The sequence below is a fragment of the Vespula pensylvanica genome, chromosome 14 (genome assembly GCF_014466175.1).
Source record: "Vespula pensylvanica isolate Volc-1 chromosome 14, ASM1446617v1, whole genome shotgun sequence".
Classification (NCBI taxonomy): domain Eukaryota; kingdom Metazoa; phylum Arthropoda; class Insecta; order Hymenoptera; family Vespidae; genus Vespula; species Vespula pensylvanica.
In genome coordinates this window covers 4,541,626-4,558,448 of record NC_057698.1, presented here as the reverse complement: position 1 = coordinate 4,558,448, position 16,823 = coordinate 4,541,626, and the positions used below count along the sequence as shown (strand labels likewise).

General features: G+C 37.0%; 1 protein-coding gene and 2 long non-coding RNA genes across 13 annotated transcripts in view; 1 reads left to right on the top strand and 2 right to left on the bottom strand.

Moving 5' to 3' along the window:
* The window catches only part of LOC122634087 (titin), a 120,648-nt gene that overhangs the window by 75,619 nt on the left and 28,206 nt on the right, over positions 1-16,823 (bottom strand). For 4 of the 6 annotated variants that reach the window (XM_043822669.1, XM_043822670.1, XM_043822671.1 and 1 more), the window contains 10 exons: positions 13,714-16,797; positions 13,126-13,342; positions 11,481-12,317; positions 10,804-10,989; positions 10,118-10,645; positions 9,531-9,628; positions 9,274-9,454; positions 9,123-9,200; positions 6,037-6,217; positions 5,716-5,912 (listed from right to left, as the gene is read on the bottom strand). In XM_043822669.1, the coding sequence (XP_043678604.1) occupies positions 5,716-5,912; positions 6,037-6,217; positions 9,123-9,200; positions 9,274-9,454; positions 9,531-9,628; positions 10,118-10,645; positions 10,804-10,989; positions 11,481-12,317; positions 13,126-13,342; positions 13,714-16,797 (5,587 nt within the window). Of the gene's footprint in view, positions 1-871; positions 1,574-5,715; positions 5,913-6,036; positions 6,218-9,122; positions 9,201-9,273; positions 9,455-9,530; positions 9,629-10,117; positions 10,646-10,803; positions 10,990-11,480; positions 12,318-12,385; positions 12,746-13,125; positions 13,343-13,713; positions 16,798-16,823 lie in introns of those variants that run through there. The other 2 variants (XM_043822674.1, XM_043822675.1) reach the window with 2 other exon arrangements.
* Positions 1,631-2,869, bottom strand: LOC122634096. Its single transcript, XR_006328304.1, has 2 exons — positions 2,615-2,869; positions 1,631-2,488 (listed from the first exon to the last, which is right to left on the bottom strand). It is a non-coding gene; the product is annotated as an uncharacterized LOC122634096 (long non-coding RNA).
* On the top strand, positions 1,720-5,722 carry LOC122634094. Of its 6 annotated transcripts, XR_006328299.1 has the most exons (6): positions 1,720-2,186; positions 3,862-4,559; positions 4,745-4,970; positions 5,040-5,226; positions 5,298-5,352; positions 5,478-5,722. It is a non-coding gene; the product is annotated as an uncharacterized LOC122634094 (long non-coding RNA). The 6 variants fall into 6 exon arrangements; XR_006328303.1 differs by having other exon boundaries at positions 3,862-4,019; positions 4,828-5,226; XR_006328300.1 differs by having other exon boundaries at positions 3,862-4,019; positions 4,745-5,226.

Genomic DNA, 16,823 nt, shown 5'->3' with positions numbered 1-16,823 from the left:
ATATTTCATGTCGGCACGAACTTTCTCAGAAGTTATAATATCTCTACATAACTATAATTTTGGTATGTAACTATAAGTTATGCATTCAAATGTATGAAATGGATTTTTGGAAATTTCCTCTATCAAATAGTTAAATACATTGGCCGGTATTAAACTTAGAACCAAATTATATCGAATGAGATGCGCAATTGCACGATTAAGAATGTTTTTTTGATAAGTTTCTCAATATATTCACATATAGGTATGACATTAAAGTCATCAAGTTGTCTTATTTTAATAAAAATGACATCTTCGTTCAAATGACAGATACAAATGTCAAATGTAAAGCAATAACTCCTAGTTCAAACTTTGATATCCGTATCTTTTAAAAATGTATTGCTGCACAATTCTTTTTTTTTTTCGAGAAACATCAAATCCTTCAGGGAGGGCGACTTAGTAAGTTAGAGGGCAACGCGTGCAGGAATTTTCAAAAGACGTGCGTCCAAAGAGCGGTTAGCTATCTTTAGATCTCGCAGAGGCGGTGCTCTTGCTCGAAAATAGAATATCTTTCAGGGGGATATTTCTACAAAGAAATTGAGAGTTAAGATGCTGGAAGGATTAAATAAAAAAAAAAACAAACAAACAAAAAATGTAACTACTCTATTTCCTATAATAAATTGATTGATTGAAAAACTTTACCAATGTTTGAAACAGGGAGCTATAAAGTTTGTCATGTAACAGTGACAGAAATACAATGCATATTATGCAATAAAATTCTAATTAACCGAACTACAATTTTAAACTACGCACTTATCCTTTCGGCTAAATTTTTCGTCTTTTAAATTTCGTTTTGTATTTTCAGATAATGATGAAATTCCAAAAAACAACTGACCTCTCTGCTGACTGGTGATCTGTTGCCGAGTAACCTGTCGTTCGGTTCTTTGTTGCGTGTATTGTTGCTGTTGTTGCTGCTGTTGTTGTTGCTGTTGCTGTTGCTGTTGCTGTTGTCGCTTCATTTTGAATTGAACGTTTGATATTGATTTTTGACGATTAGAAAATCGTTACAAGAGGGATACAGTATTCTGACCCTCGAGCTGTCGTGGATCGATAGATTCAAATACTTCTTCTTCAAATTCGTATCTCCGAAAATGGAAAATTAAGGGCATAAAAACACTCAACAACAACAAAAATTCTATATCACTCGCGTATACGATCTCTTGGATCGAATTCTTCGTTATAATATATATATAAATATATATATATATATATATATATATATATATATATATATATCGTAATATCGAAATATCGAAATATCGAAGCGCTTCCTTTATTTTTTTTTTTTCGCTAAAATATTTGTCTCTTCTATTCGCGGCTCACTCCAGTCGGCAGAAGTCAAGTCATCTTCAAAACTCTATCCCCGAGACTCTTTAAACCAAGACGTCGGTCGAATGCGAATTGCTGGCGGAGACGACTTCGAAAAACGTAGACAGCCTTCTCGAAAAGTGGGGGTAGCAAAGGCGACTCCAAGGGTGGGGACGCCTCGCGTCCCGACGCTTCTTCAGACACGGAAAATGATGACGAGAGATGAGTGACGAAGTTTCGGTCGCGTCGTTGAAATCATCCTCTTACATCCATGTTTCAATTTTTCCATTTGGAATTACTTTGTTTTGTAATGTAAAACCCTCTGTAGAGGAATGTAATATTCAACAGTGATCAATCATTGAATTATTATACATTATATGAATAAAGGGGAGCTTCAAACTTAACATATTCAAATATTTTCTATATCTTTATTTTGACGTGAGATCAATCAAGATTGTAAATCGAATTCGAATTATACGCATTAATCATTTTCGAAAGAATCATTGAAAGAAGACGTACAAATTGACATAGACAGTACCAAGTTTGGCACCGTAGCTTGTTAAAGTCACTCACTGACATATAGAAATCATTTTTAATCCTACGTTATTAATTCATGTAACTCTTATTCAATAATTATAAATTAAGGAATTAATCGATCGAGAGCTAACTCCTGAGCAAAGTACCAGATAACTAATGGATGATTTTAAATCAAGAACATCGAGGAATAAAAATAACCATTCTTCGCGTGTCTGATTAGAGCCGTAAAAAATGTGCCTTGGCTCTTCGTAACTAGACGTAGGCGGGCTACAAGCAAGCATGTTTCAACCTTCGAAGAAATTCAGGTTCGTTTCTATGTGTAAAATCGTTGTAATAATAAACGAATGACATTGACTTTTTTTCTCGAAAGTTGCATGAGCTTTTTCGTATATTGATTCAGCTAAGCAGTTTCATTCTTTCGAATAAGAAAGAACAAACGGACTCTTTGTTATCTTTTTTTTTTCGATCGAATTGTTCTGATAAGATTTGATTACGTTACAGCATTGTTTCGTCTTACCTACCTACAAATGTTTTGTGAGAAATCTCTACGTTGCACTCGTAATTTTCTTTGCTTTGTTTATCCGATATAAACGACGATAAGGACTAACTAAAGTAGAAAAAAGAACAATTATATTGATTAATATAAGTTATATAAGTTAATGCATTTTCATGAATTTTAAATTATTCATAGAAAAATTTAAGAAAATCCTGATTTCTTTTTACCGAATCTTACGTTTTTGGTGTAAAAGAAATTGGAGTGTATCGCGCGTGTACCTCCTTGCTCGAATTATAGATATATGTTTTGTTAAATTCGGCAAAAGAGATACCTAGGAGCCAATGTGACACGATACGATGAAACGACGCGTGGCTCACGCAGTTCTCGCGCTCACTGACAGCCGCCCACGCGTCTTCGCATTTTCTCCCCCTCCCCCTTCTCTTCCTCCCCTTCTTCTTCCTCCTCCTCCTTCTCCATCTCCTTCTCCTTCTTCTTCTTTCTTCTTACTCCTTCTCCACTTCTCTAAACTTGCTCTCGCTCTCGCTTTCTTTCTTTAACAATATGTTACATTTATTCGTTTCTATTATTTCATTCTTTACTAATTTATATCAAATGTTCATCATTATTAATATCATTTAATTTAATTGAACGATATTTTCTCAAACATCTTTATTCAACGGTGAAACTTCAGTTTACAGAACAAATTTAAAATGCACTTCTTTCTAAATTTTCTCTCTTGCACTTTTGTTTTTCTTTCTAAACGCCCCATTTTCTTCTATCTTCATACACGTTAGACTAGTACAATATTTACATACACGCACTCACAACCTTCCATAGACTGTATTTATATCTTTTTCCCGGCCTCTATTTCGCTTCCTTTTTCTTATTCTCAACTCTCTCCTATCTTTCAAGACGTATTTTACATATGCCGTGCACACAAGCATATTGTTGGTGAGAACTTGTCTGGTATCACACCTGTCCGCAATCGTGATCGTCCATTCTCGCGATATCGATTACAATCATTGCTTCATCTATCGTTGACATTTATATCAATTTTTAGTAAGCGTGAAAAAAAGGAAGAAAAAGTCATTGGAATTTAATGATACAAATTTATTGACCTTCGAATAACCTTGAACGAAAAAAACCGTTTGAACAAAATTTAAGCCTATCCGATTTCAAATTTTGGCCCATAATTATTGCTACTTTTATAAATGAATTTGAGCGCTTTTAAAAATGAATCATCCTAAAAAAAAGCAAAATCCTTGACGCAGTTTGTATTCATTTTGTTGTACAAAACTGGGACATCAATACAAGATTTGTTAATAAATGACCTGAATGTACGACATATCACTATTGCTAGATAAGCAGAAACAAATTAAAGAAAAAAAAAAAGAAAAAAGAGATAAAAAAGAAAGGGAAAAAATGCAAGAAATATTAAAAATAACATAAATCAATTAAGCCCAACTCGTATGTACCGTACGTAGGCTTGGTTGGCCAAGTTTAGCCATGAGCAACCCCCGATGAAAGAGTTTCGAGAGCTCGCCGACGCATTTTGCGGCGGCATGTCGCTGACTTGGTCTGCTCTAAACTCGTTCGACGACAACGACGACGACAAGAAGGAGGGACGCGCGTAATAATACTCGTAAGTGAGTACGAACTCGTTGGACGATGCGACGAAGTATCCTTTTAATTCGTTACGAATCACCAGCCGAGTGCGTTTCCTTTTTATTTTTTTTTTTTTACATCTAACGTCGTGTTACTCTTAATGCCCTTCTTTTCGAGTACGATCCAAGTATCGAGCTTTTATTTTTAAAACGTCGCGCGCACATCGCTTCGTAGCACAACACGATTTCGACATTGTTTCTCTCTTTTTATTTTTATTTTTATTTTTATCTTTATTGTACTAAATATTCCTTTTCACAAAAAGTGTTCGATTTTACGTACTTTCGAATTACGATTCGAAAATTTTATCGTTTGGTTTAATCGTACAACCAATTAGTATTTGCTAAAATTGATAGGACATTTTGAATAAAAAAAAAATCAGATATTTAAGCCAGTTGACAGATCGTTCCTACATCACGTGAAACTTATGTAGGTATAGGAACGATCTTGTCCAACCGTTAGCATTCCGCATCCCGACGAATCGGAGCGAGACACGCGCTGGTCCTCGCAAACTCGCACAGTAAGCGTAACTTACATATGTGTGGTGCCAACGATGCTGCTGCATGCTATATGTACACTTTCCTCTGTGTGTGTGTGTGTATATATATATATATATATAAAGATATATATATATATTTATATTTATATTTAAACTTATATATACAAAATGAACCGTTTAGTGCTAATAACCTCGAATATTCTTAGGTATTATCTCTCCGATAAAATAATTACTCGATCGTAAGAACAATCGATGACATTCTTTGGGATATCAAAATTCAATCGTTAAGTGCGTTCATATCGCAAAAGAAAAGTTATCATTTCTTCACCCGTTCTACGTTCAATATGTATTAAGAAGGAAAAAAATTATTCAGGAAAAACAATCATCGAACGATATTCCAATAAAGTAACTCAGGCTGATTATATCGTGCAGGTAAACATATGGTACAGCTTAACCGCGGTTTAAACTGCACTCGTACGAAACCTCGCTCGTGAGTTGTAGGTCAGATCCAGTCGCGCGAGCGTGTAATTCAGACATTATGCTGGACGGAATCGCTGTACAATGCCTTCGGTTTCGTGTTACGAGGTAAAAGAAGGAAAAAGAGAGAGAGAGAAAGAGAGAGAGAAATCCACCTTACACTATACCTGCTAGATGTTTCGCAATACATACGACTGAATCTAAGTGGCGGGTAAATAAATTGATTGGTATTAGATTTTCATGGTTATTTCGAGCAATCATCGTAAAATGCAAACTTTACAGAGCGTCCTCGTTGAAAGCTCTCAACTGAGGAAAACTTCAGAAGGATCAGCGAAAGGTGGGTCGAATATGAATCATCGTTTCACGAAGGTAGCGCAAAGCGCTACCAACGAGCTTCTATTTCGAGATTCATGAAATATTCGCCGGCGTTACTAATCGTGTTTCATCGTGTCTATGATTCAGCTCTCCTCTTAAAATCATCGGACAAGGCTTGAACGCTCATATTGTCCACCTGCTAGTAGACTAATCGAGAGCGTGGAATTCTATTTTCGCGATTCACGGACAACGACGAACAATTACTGCTATAACTCTGAATGTATTCAATCAATCTTCCTTCTCTTTAGATATTTACAATAATATATATGTAAATCTGCATACGTAGATAATTATAATACGTAATATAATAAAAAATGTACTTTACCGTTCGACTCGATCCTACGAAATGACTGCGTATGCAAATCATCCTCGTTCTCGTCGTCCTGATCGAGGTCGCAATACGTCCCGTTTCTCTCAATATCAGAAAAATCGAGACGTTTTGACTTAGCGTACGGTTCTCCTGTCCTTTCGTCGTAATCGTATTCACCGGTACAATTTTCAAGATAACTCCTGTTCTCGCAGCTGCAAAAGCAATTCCGCTTGGTAAACGCACGCCCAAGCCTATCGGTCGCATTAAAAAGAGAAAAAAAAAGAAAAAAAAAAACAGAACGTAACGACATTTGACTGTATCTATATTTCCATCTACCTGTAATTAGATGCCAGTGCAAATTCGTAAATCGATGCGTGCCGATGATTCGTTATGGTGAGCTTGATTTCTTCTTGAGGTAGAAAGAGATCCTTCAGTGCTACGTACCTCGGTGAACATTCCAATAATTCCTCATTAACGGATCGTTCTCGATTGCTCGTGTCAAATTGCGGGGATACACCTGAAATCGCGTTTAATGTAGAATAAGGGAAAATTTCTATTTTATTTTCCTTTTTTCTTTCTTTTTTTTTCCTTTCCCTTTTTTCTATTTCTTTTTTTTTTTTTTCTTTTTCTTTGGCATGCGAATTTGTTCGTTGTTTTTCTTTTACATAAGTAGAAGGTACAAACGAAAAGTAAACAAGCGAATCGTTAAGCGCGTTCCTCTCTCTTTATCTGTCTCCCTCCTCTCCTCATGCTTAAATCGTTATTCACTTAAGTAAATAATTTCTTTCGAGGTAGACGACGAGAGGAAGGATGACGTCATCGATGCCGAAACATCATATTATTCGTTTCCGATCAAAAATCTTCCGTGTAGAACGAATAACAATAACGAATTCGAGGTAAGTTAAGTAGAGAAAACCAAATCGACTTGCGACGCTTCGAAAATTCCTCCCGCAAAATCTCTTCGATCGACGTTGCTATTTCTGACAGTTCCCCGCGTACCAGATCCTTTGCTCTCTTTTTGCTCAAAAATTAAAATTATTTAAAGTGTGATAACACTTGTCAAGACAGTCGGTGACTCTTAAACTCGGCTCTTTCGCGAAACTTTAACGATCTATATATTGCGATGGTAATTGCTGCGATCAGATAAATGCGAAATTCGTTTGAACAACAGAACAAATAAACGAGAAATTTTATTTGCAATTTTCTCCTCTTCTTCAAATTTCGACGCAATGGATTTCGCGAAGAATCCGTGTCTTCTTTTTTAATTCTCGAAAAAAAAATGAAAAAATAAATAAATAAGATAAACATCTTTGAACAATCGGTATATAGCTTGTTCTCCTTCGTTTATTCTTAGATCGGCGAGTCAACATTTCCCTCCGCACTTCCGATTTACCTTGCCGTCTATTTTCATACCTTCCGTTCAGAATTCGTCTACTCTTCGGAGAAAATTTATATCCAAAATAATCCGACTATTTTTATTCGCTTTTATATCATATAAATTACATTTGCCATGCAAAAAAAATGATACGGCTGTTATTTTAATAATGTTTGCTTTAATAATGTTGTTTTATCGCATACAAAATATACTGTGTCACTTTTGTTGCAATCGAACGAATAATTAAATTAAATAATACCTAGTGCAAGTATATAAGTACGTGCAATAGGTTACCCATTACCATCAATGATAAGTTAGTAATCTCCAGATGTTAGTAATGATTCATAGTCCCGATTTTGGTGATATTCAATGATTATCGTTTATTATATATATGATCGTTCGTGCATATTTAATTAAAACTATATTATCTACAGAAAATTATTCTACATATTCCCAAAACGTTCGACTAATTTTCTATTTTTGACTTTCGATAAATCGTACCTTATCGCTTTTCTCAATTATGTACATGCAAGACATACGAATATCCATCGCAGACATAACTACGTAAGTACATGGTTTATGATTTTTTTTTTTTTTTTTTACGGAAAGAGCGACAGCAGGGCGGGAAAGAGAAAAATAAATGGTTACACCATAAAACCCAGCTTTTATATTGCAGAGGAAGCACACGTTTATTTACACAGTATATCATAGCGTTGACGATGATAAGAACATTAACAATGATCTGTTTATGTTTTCGCGAATGCGTTATAACAATCTCGTGTTTCGCCTTTGCCATAAATTCATTTATGTATTTAATCTGAAGAAATTAATGAATATATCATGGAAACACCAAAAAATTAAAAACATGTGGAACGCAACACATGTCGATCCTCAATCAACCGATTCATTCTTATTTATGCAAGAAAATAACAAATAGTAGTAGTCTTATCGTTCGTCTAGATTTTAAGTAACAAAATGTGACTAGCATTTTTATTTTCGAACAAAAGACTCACTTAGATAAATAAATAGATTTGCTTAATGATTTAAGAGATGTAAATGAACGCTTTTTCAGAATCTTCTCTCTTTTTCTTTTTCTTTTTTTTTCTTTTTTCTTTTTTACTTTTTTTTTTTTTTTTGAATCTTTGATCGTTTTCTCCTTCTCATTTCATCTTACAAATATAGAAATATGCTCGTAGAATTTCTTTAAAAGGATCTTTTTCATACATATGTATTACTGTGTAAGTTTGTCAATCTCACGAGAGTATAAGATAATTTTTCAAGAAAAGTAAAAACAAAAAAAAACTATAATTCTAATCTATGATAAGATGGATGAAAGAAGTTAGGAAAACGATCATGTGCTAAAGAGAAAGTAACAAAGAACTGAGAAAGTAACAAAGAGAGATAGAGAGATAGAAAGAGAGGGAGAGAGAAATAAAGAAAGAGAGCAAGAAAGAAAAAGTGCGAGAGAAATACGCAAAAGAAAAGAAAATAGCCTATCGAAGCGATTTTTTTTTCGAAAGTCTTTAGTGTCAGCAACGACAAAAATGCATTGAAAAGAGTCATAACGCGACTACAAAAAAATTCACCACCACTTTTCGAAATCACTCGGATTGTTCTCACTGATGATTGACTAGAACTCCTCGTCCATATTGCGAAATATTAATAAAAAATACAAAACAATCATATTCTTTAAACTTGAACGAATAGAATGATTTTTGGATTTGACGTTATTTTCTTCTTCTTTACAATAAAATATGAAGTTTGACATCAAAACAATTTTTTGGGATCTTTCCAGAACAAATTACCTGTCTAATTAAAGTTTCATGAAACATTTATATACGTGACGATTCGAAGTCTATGGACGACAGAAAGTTAGACATTTTCCACCACCCTCATAATATAAGCTGTACCATTTTTCACTGTATCTTCGTGTTTTGTTCTTTTTTTTTTTGTTTTTTATCTTAGTTTTTCCTTTTTTTTTTTTTTTTACATATACTACAACCTTTCCATCATCATTAAATAGGTGCGTATATTGATCGTCTGTTACCTGGAACCTGCAAGGTAGCGGAAGTTACAGTGGATCCTAAACCATTCGTGGCAGTACAAGCGTAAGTCCCGGCATCGTCTGAAAAATGTAATATTATAAAAAAAAAATAATGCAGAAGATTTGTTAAAAAAAGTTCCAATTGATAACGTACCAGGAAAAGCATGAGCGATAGTTAGACGACAAACACCATTTCTGTAATGTATTTCATAGTTGGAGGAATTTTCAATAATTCTACCATCCTTCGACCACAAGATATTTGGTTGTGGTTCTGCCTGAACAATGCACTCGAATCTCGCGGTTTGTCCACTCACAACAGCAATGTCTCTCAAAGGCTAAAATCAATTATTCCAAATTTCAATTTCAAACGGTTTCGTTTCAATAAACCAACAAGTCGAACAGATAATTTACCGTGATAAAGAGAGGAGCTTTCTTTGGTAATATTTCAAGATAAGGCTGGATTACTTCTTTAGTAGATGCGACTCCGTTACTCGTTGGCCATGGCGAACCTGTTAAATTAAACATGACTTTAAGATAAAAGAAAAAATAAACGAGTATAAGTTAACACTCATACCACTTTCTAGATAGACAGCATCAGAGCTTACAGATAAAGTAACGATAGATAAAGTGCTTAAAGAAAAACCGACTTTTCACAAATTCCATGCCTAAATGAATGCATAAAGTTAGTCAATATTGGGTTTCTCTCCTCGATTCGATGAGCAAATTTTCTGATGTTTTTGCAAATGTAAAATGCTCCGCTAAATATAGACAATTCTCATGCAAAGAGAAATAGTTTTGTACGCTTTGACGCTATAAAAGTTCCAGTGCTATTCCGAAATATTATATATATATATGCTGCAATGCCTCAAGCGAATTTCATTGAACAAAATCGGCAAAAAGTGCAAGTACATGAAATCAAGCAGAAAATGTCTCTGAAATGGCAATAGATATAATTCAACATAACAATACAAAGCAAAGTGTCGAAGGCAGGTATATACCTGCAGAATCCACGTTGCTGGGTGGTCCAGTAGCGCTACTGTATCGGGGAGAGAGACTCGGCAAGCTTGGACTGAGGGAAAGCGGACTGGGCGTGGTGTGATCCCATCTGGACGGTGACGGTGAACAAGGTATAACGAGATTCGGTGGTGGTGGCATGGTATCTCCACCAACGCCAGGATATCTTCTTCTAGCGTTCTTCGTATCCTCGGCTTCAGAAAATTCACTCTCGGACGTTGGTTCCCATTTTACTGTTTTCGAAGGGCCAAACTTAGTGGTAGCAGATTTAGTCGAACGAGTCGACGATGAGGACGTAGTCGTCCCTTTTTTCGCATAACCATTTTCTTTCTTGGTAGTAAATTCATGAACGATAGGCACCTCGATGTCACTAGCCCGTCTTTGACCCTGGATCGTTTTATTGGTACTAGTGATAGTCTTTTTACCCTCGCCAGGTAAAACGATTCCAAATTCATAGCCGAAGTCATACTTGAAGTATATTAGTCCAGTATCCGGATCGATTTGCTTCATTCCTATAGTCGTTAAGTGACGATAAACTTATATATACTTATACTCGTTCGTCTTTGATATTTACTTATTAGAATACTTCGTAGTCTTAACAATTAACATCAACTCAAAAGTGAAATATATTTTGTGTATTATACGTAAAAAGTCATATGTCAGTGTTTACCGTGTTCAGCAACTCGAGATTCTTCTCTATACGTCCGCGGCTCGTCACCGTCGCTAACACGACTCTCAGCAGGATGTTTTAAGATTGGTTTACCTTGCTTCAGATCCGATTGAATGTCGCTTACGAATTTTTCGGTCTTGGATTTGAAGGTACTCGTCATATCACTCATGTGACGTGACGCCACGTCTACGGATGTTTCAGATTTTTCGTGTTACGGGATATGAGCTTGCCAGCAAATTTTCAAAAAGACAAAGAACAGGGAACTTGTAAATGGAGAAGAAAGAAAGACGAAAAGAAATAGAAGAATTAAGAAGATAAGGATAGAAAAAATAGAAAATGTGAAACAAGCTGAAGTGAATAATGATATAACGCAAAATAAAAGAAATTTAAAAAATATAAAATTAAAAGATAGTAAGGTGTAACGTGTCGATGATGATGATGATGATGATGACGATGATGATAGAAAAATGTGTAAGAAAATAAAATAACACGCAGTTATTTTTACATAAAAGCGACATCACTATCTACAAGTGTAATAATTACAATTTTTGCATTTGTCTTCCAATCAACGTCATATTTTATAGTACTGTACAAACTGAAATAATGTAGCTATTGAGAAAAATAATTTTTGTATCGAATATAAAAATAAAGAAAAAAATCTTATGAAATGCCCTTACGATTGGCAGCCTTTTTGACCTCGTTCCTGGATACGAAACCAAATTCCGGGGGTGAGCCAGGCTGCAAAACTTGCTCGTCTTGCCTTGAAAATGGCGGCTGTTGAAATTTCTGTGACTCAAGTTTGCTGGATTTGATCTCATCACGAAGCTGAGTCATCGATGTTTGTCTTTTCATCGGCGGTGGACCAGTATCAAATTCCAACGGTGAAACCACATGTTCTTGTCTAACCGGAAGACTGCTCGATCTAATACTTTTCCCAGAAGGAGGTTGAACTCTTCTGTATCTTGGATCCTCCGAGTCGCTATCTGCAGGTGCCCACTTTGGTCTAATTCTACTAGAATCAACGTCACTTTCGTAATCGGACTCCCTAAATTGGCCCTGTACAAACTTTTTAGGAGTCGGTACACGATAATAGGATTTCTCTTGTTTTTGCGTCTTCATTGAATCTAAGGGACCAAGATCGCTTGTTGTTTTCTGTGCATCACCAAACTTGATGACCCGACTAGTTTGTTCAACTGTGACGATTCTTCTACTATTTTCCGTCGATTCATCCATTCGAACCGTTTTCCTAGTTTCCGTACCAATTGCGTTATGATAGGGCATTCCCGCTCGTGCTTCGTAATACGTTTCTTGACCATGAGGTGGAGCGTAAGCGATTTCAGGTGGAGAACCAGGTAATAAAACTTGCTTTATTTTAGTCGGTGTAACGACCGATCTATCTTCTACCCGACTCTCTTGCTCGATCTCTTTCATCGATGTTCTTTGACCGAAGCTCGATGGCGTTTCTTCGATTCTTTTTTCTGATGGTGTTGCCACGATTGGTTCCTTAGGTTTTCCTACGTAGAAAATATTTCCCGGGTGACCTCGATCGAGAGAGAATTCAATAAAAGAAAGGAGGTCATACTTTCGGACATTATTTGGGCCATTTTCACGTCTGCTCTTCTATTGGTTTTGCACCCTTAACAGCATCATACAGCCATTGCGTTTGATTTCAAGTTATGCGATATAATTCTTTTGGGGGATTAAATCCCGCAACGACGAAGTTAATTATTGACAGAAGAGAACACGAAGAAAAGAAAGCAGGAAAAGAGCGATGAAATTGGATATACAGGTGTGAAGCCTTAGAAAGAAAAGCTGGGGTTAACTAACGTACGTACTTAGAGTAGCCAAGAAGTAAAGATAGAGAGACAAGCGAAGCAGGAAGATAGGAGAACTTGTCTCGCGAGGTTTACAACGAGAGGAGAAGAAAGCTTGCCGGGAGGTCTACTTGTTGTAAGCTGGAAAAAAGTTGCAAAGTAAGAGTCCTATTAGGGTCAACTTCCAATTATTTTTCACCTGTACGATCGGTTCACTTTACATCCTGATTGAACAACCTACCCGATTATATTTTAAAAGGATTATCCCATCACCATCCTTTGTATTATAATTTACACGAATAAAGAAGTCAAAGGAAGTAGAAAATATCAAATCTAGTGCGTAGAGTGCTACTTCTATGCACAACAAAGTGTGCTTCAACAAATGTTTACATCAGAACAATTACTTGTATAGACACGTATAGTGTGGAACGTTTAGAATGGAACTGTCGTGAGTTATATATCTCTACCATATTGGACAAATAAATTATTATTTGAACTTAAAAAATACCTGAACCAGTTAGAGTAGGTTTCACTGGTTTGAAAGAACGATCATCGATCTCAGTACCGCGGGGTTTCCAGACAGACGAGATTCTACCATCGTAATCGCTTTCGTAATCACTCTCACGAAATTCGCCCTTGACAAATTTGGAAGGGCTTGGAGAGGGTGCCTTCCGCATTGTATCCATTTTTCGAGGCGAAGAAAGATCCGTGGTATAAACTGTCTCCTGTAGAAAAATAATATATTTGAGCCAAGAAACAAATTCCCGAAAAACATGATCATTGTCTAATTAGCAAATTTTAATTCTCGTTTCATCTACGCAAAGCTCAAGACGATCGACCAAAAAAAAATAATCTAAACACAGGTTAACATAGCTTTCTATCTGTGTGCACTAAGAACACTCTTGAGTAACAATAAAACATATTTTTCATGCACGAAGGCATTACTCCATCATAATACTGTAAATATTTTTATAATGTTAATGAATTGATATCTTGGGATTTAATTGTTAATTGCTTATTGAGGAGATACAAAATATAATTCTACACATTTGCACAAAGAACACGCCAAACAAAAAGACGTAGAAACACGTCGAACCTTCGCAGTTTTTAACTTAGTGGGCTCGATTCCACTCGATGAAGAATATGTCTTCTCAATAAACGACGTTCGCTGTTGGACGGCAGGTTTTTGACTTGGTAAGGAACTGGGAGGTGAAGGTGTAGTTGGAACGAAAGATGACACGTCTTTCTTCTGTTGTTGGTGACTGTGATAACTTTTACTTTCAAAGTATTCAGATTTGCTTTCGGAATAGGACGTGCGAGATTCTATGTGCGAGCTTGCCGAACTGGTGGAACCATCGTGCTTTCCAAAGCTTTTCTGAATGGTAATATTGGAAGCTTTTTGTTGTAACGGCTCGTCCGTGTCTGCCATATAACCACTCTCTTGTTGGAAAGTCTTCACCTTGAACTTTGGAGACTCTGGTTTTTTCGTTGGTGGAGACTTAGGTGCTTGAGGTTTGCTGGTTGGTTGAACGTAAATTGGTGGAGAACCTGGCTTTAGAACGATAGGAGGAGTTTGAGTTTGACTAGGCTGATATTTTGGCTGTTCTTTTGTTTCCTTTTCGTGTCGTTTGAAAGTTGTTTTCTTATACATCTTCTGTTGAGTTTCTTCGGTTAATATAGATTTGGACGGACCTGAAAATTCGACTGGAGGAATATCAAATTTGGAAGGAGGTAACGGTTCTGGTTCCGTTGATCTTGGTCTAATGGTTTGCTTGGTTATCGGTGCTTGTACTCTGCGATAACGTGGCTCCTCGCTGTCGCTTTCATAAGGTCGCCATTTTGGCTTCACATGAATGTCTATGTCCGATTCGTAATCACTTCCGAAAGTTCCCTTAACAAATTTAGTTGGCGTTGGAGGTGGCAAAAGTTTCGTGGCTGATTTAGTTATCGTTGGAGACGAAGATGGTTTGAACGGAAAAGGTTCTAAATTATCCAAGAGAGATTGTTTCGCAGGAATAGGTGGTGGAGTGATTCGAACATCTTTGGGTGGTAGAACCGGAGGTGGTTCTTCCTTTTTTTGCGAAACTGGTGGTGGTATGGTTCTAATAGCACCCGGTGGAATCTTAGCCGGTTTGGTCTCTAATGACATCTCTAGCGTTTTCTCGATCTTCTCTATTTTTTTCTCTTTTACCATCGGCGGTGGCACATAGCCAATTTCCGGTGGTGGACCAGGTTCCAAAATAACCGAATCATACGAATAGGATTCGGTTGTCATCAAAGATTCCTGCGGTGGGACAAATATTTTCTTCGGTGGTTCGACACTTTTTACTAAGCCAGGTGCTTTTAAATCCGTTTCCACTGACCAGGGACTTTTTACTGAAAACTCTTCGATAGTTTTTTCGGAACTTGCCTGTTTCTGTATGTCGTATTCCGATGTATACTTTTCATGCATCGATTTTTCTTGAATAGTATTAATGGCATGATCGACTTTAATGGTTTCAGCCTTATAAATAATTGGTTTTACCTTGGGCGGCGAAGGTGCTCTTTCTATAACTTTCTCCATTGATTCCTGTTTCGAACTCCAAGAACGTTTCTCTAAGGTACTCGAAGACTCCATACTCGTCTTTTTAATACCCCCGTCTGATGTGTGTTCGGTTTCCTGTCTAAATTCTTTTGTCGAGCTCTTATAATCTTCTCCAGGCAATTGTTTAGGTATCGTCGTAGTAGAATCACATGGTGGTGGCCAAGATTTTCGTGTAGCATCTGTACATTTTTTTGCCCATGACTTTTCCATCGCTAAACCATCGGCAGAAGGTCGCGGTGAAGTTGATCGTAATATCTCTTGGTGACTGGATGCGGCAGAATGACATCTATATTCCGAAATATCCGTGGATACGTGTGATCTCGTTTCTATGTCCGAAGAGGACGACCAGGGTCTAGGAGGTGACGGTGGTCTGGCACTCGGTGCTGGAACGAACTTTGGTGGTTCGACTTTTTCTTCCTTCAATATCTTAGTGTCCTTTTTCTCATGAACATCCTTCTTAATGCATATTTCTTCAATGACTTCCTTTTTTTCAAGCTCAAAGGGTGGAGGTGGAATCATAGAGGATTTCTTCGTAATCTTGGGACTCTCCGGAACCTTTTGAGGACTTATAGGAAATATTTTCACACCACCAACCGGGGCATCGATAGGGGATAAAGTTTTTTCAAAAGATTCTTGAAGTTGCTTGGCCTTGAGTGGTACCTCAGGGCTCTTTTTTTTAATCTCTTCGGGCTTAGGCATGTATCCTATTTCGGGTGGTGGTTCCGGTACCAGATTGAATCCTTCCGTCATTGTTTCAGTTCTTTCAGATTGAGTTTGTAATCTTGAAATCGTTTCGACCGGTGGACCCGATACAGTGATATCTTCTAAAAGCGTCTTTCTCGTGTCTAACGATGGTGATTTGTATTCCTCGTATGGAAAATCAAATAATTTATTATCCACCCCGCGCGACGAGGATCCGTGTTCTAACTTGGTAAAAATATCCTGGACAGTTTTCTTAGTCGTTTGAAAGTCCGTCGGTTTCGGCTCAGGTTTTTTTATCTCCTGAAAAGCGGTAGATCGTTCGTAACTTTGCGTTAGCTTTCCAACCTTGACTTCGTGTCCCTTTCCATCAGCATCGTCAATCAACTTGATCATTTCTTTAGGTCCCTTCGGTACAGTCTCACTTTCCTTCGTAATAGACTCAAAGAAACTTAATGCATCTTTTCTCGCGATAGTCGAAGTCTCTATATTCTCGTTTTCGATTTTCGTTGCTTCTTCCACGGTCGCAGATTTTGGCTCGGTAAATTTAGAACTGATTTCCTCTTGAGTAACTTGCTTTACCGTGGTCGTTAGCTCGGGACGAGCTCTCGGTTCGATTATCGGCGGAGTTTTGTGTTCCAACTTCATGTGGAACTTTTGCTCTGATTTAGTCTCGGTTTGATGAGTTTCAAACGTTGACGAGATCGTTTCCGATCGACAAGTTTTCATCTCTGGCTCTTCGATTACTTGGGTTGTACGGATTGTGGATAAGGTAGATGCTGGAGTTGGACTTGGAGTTGGAATAGTTTTTAAAATAGAACTTGGCTGGATCGTTGTCGCTGCTGCTTGCTCTGTCTTCAGAGTTGCTGACGGTACATCGAACTTTTTTCCGTCAGGCTACGTACAAGTATATACATTTTTTT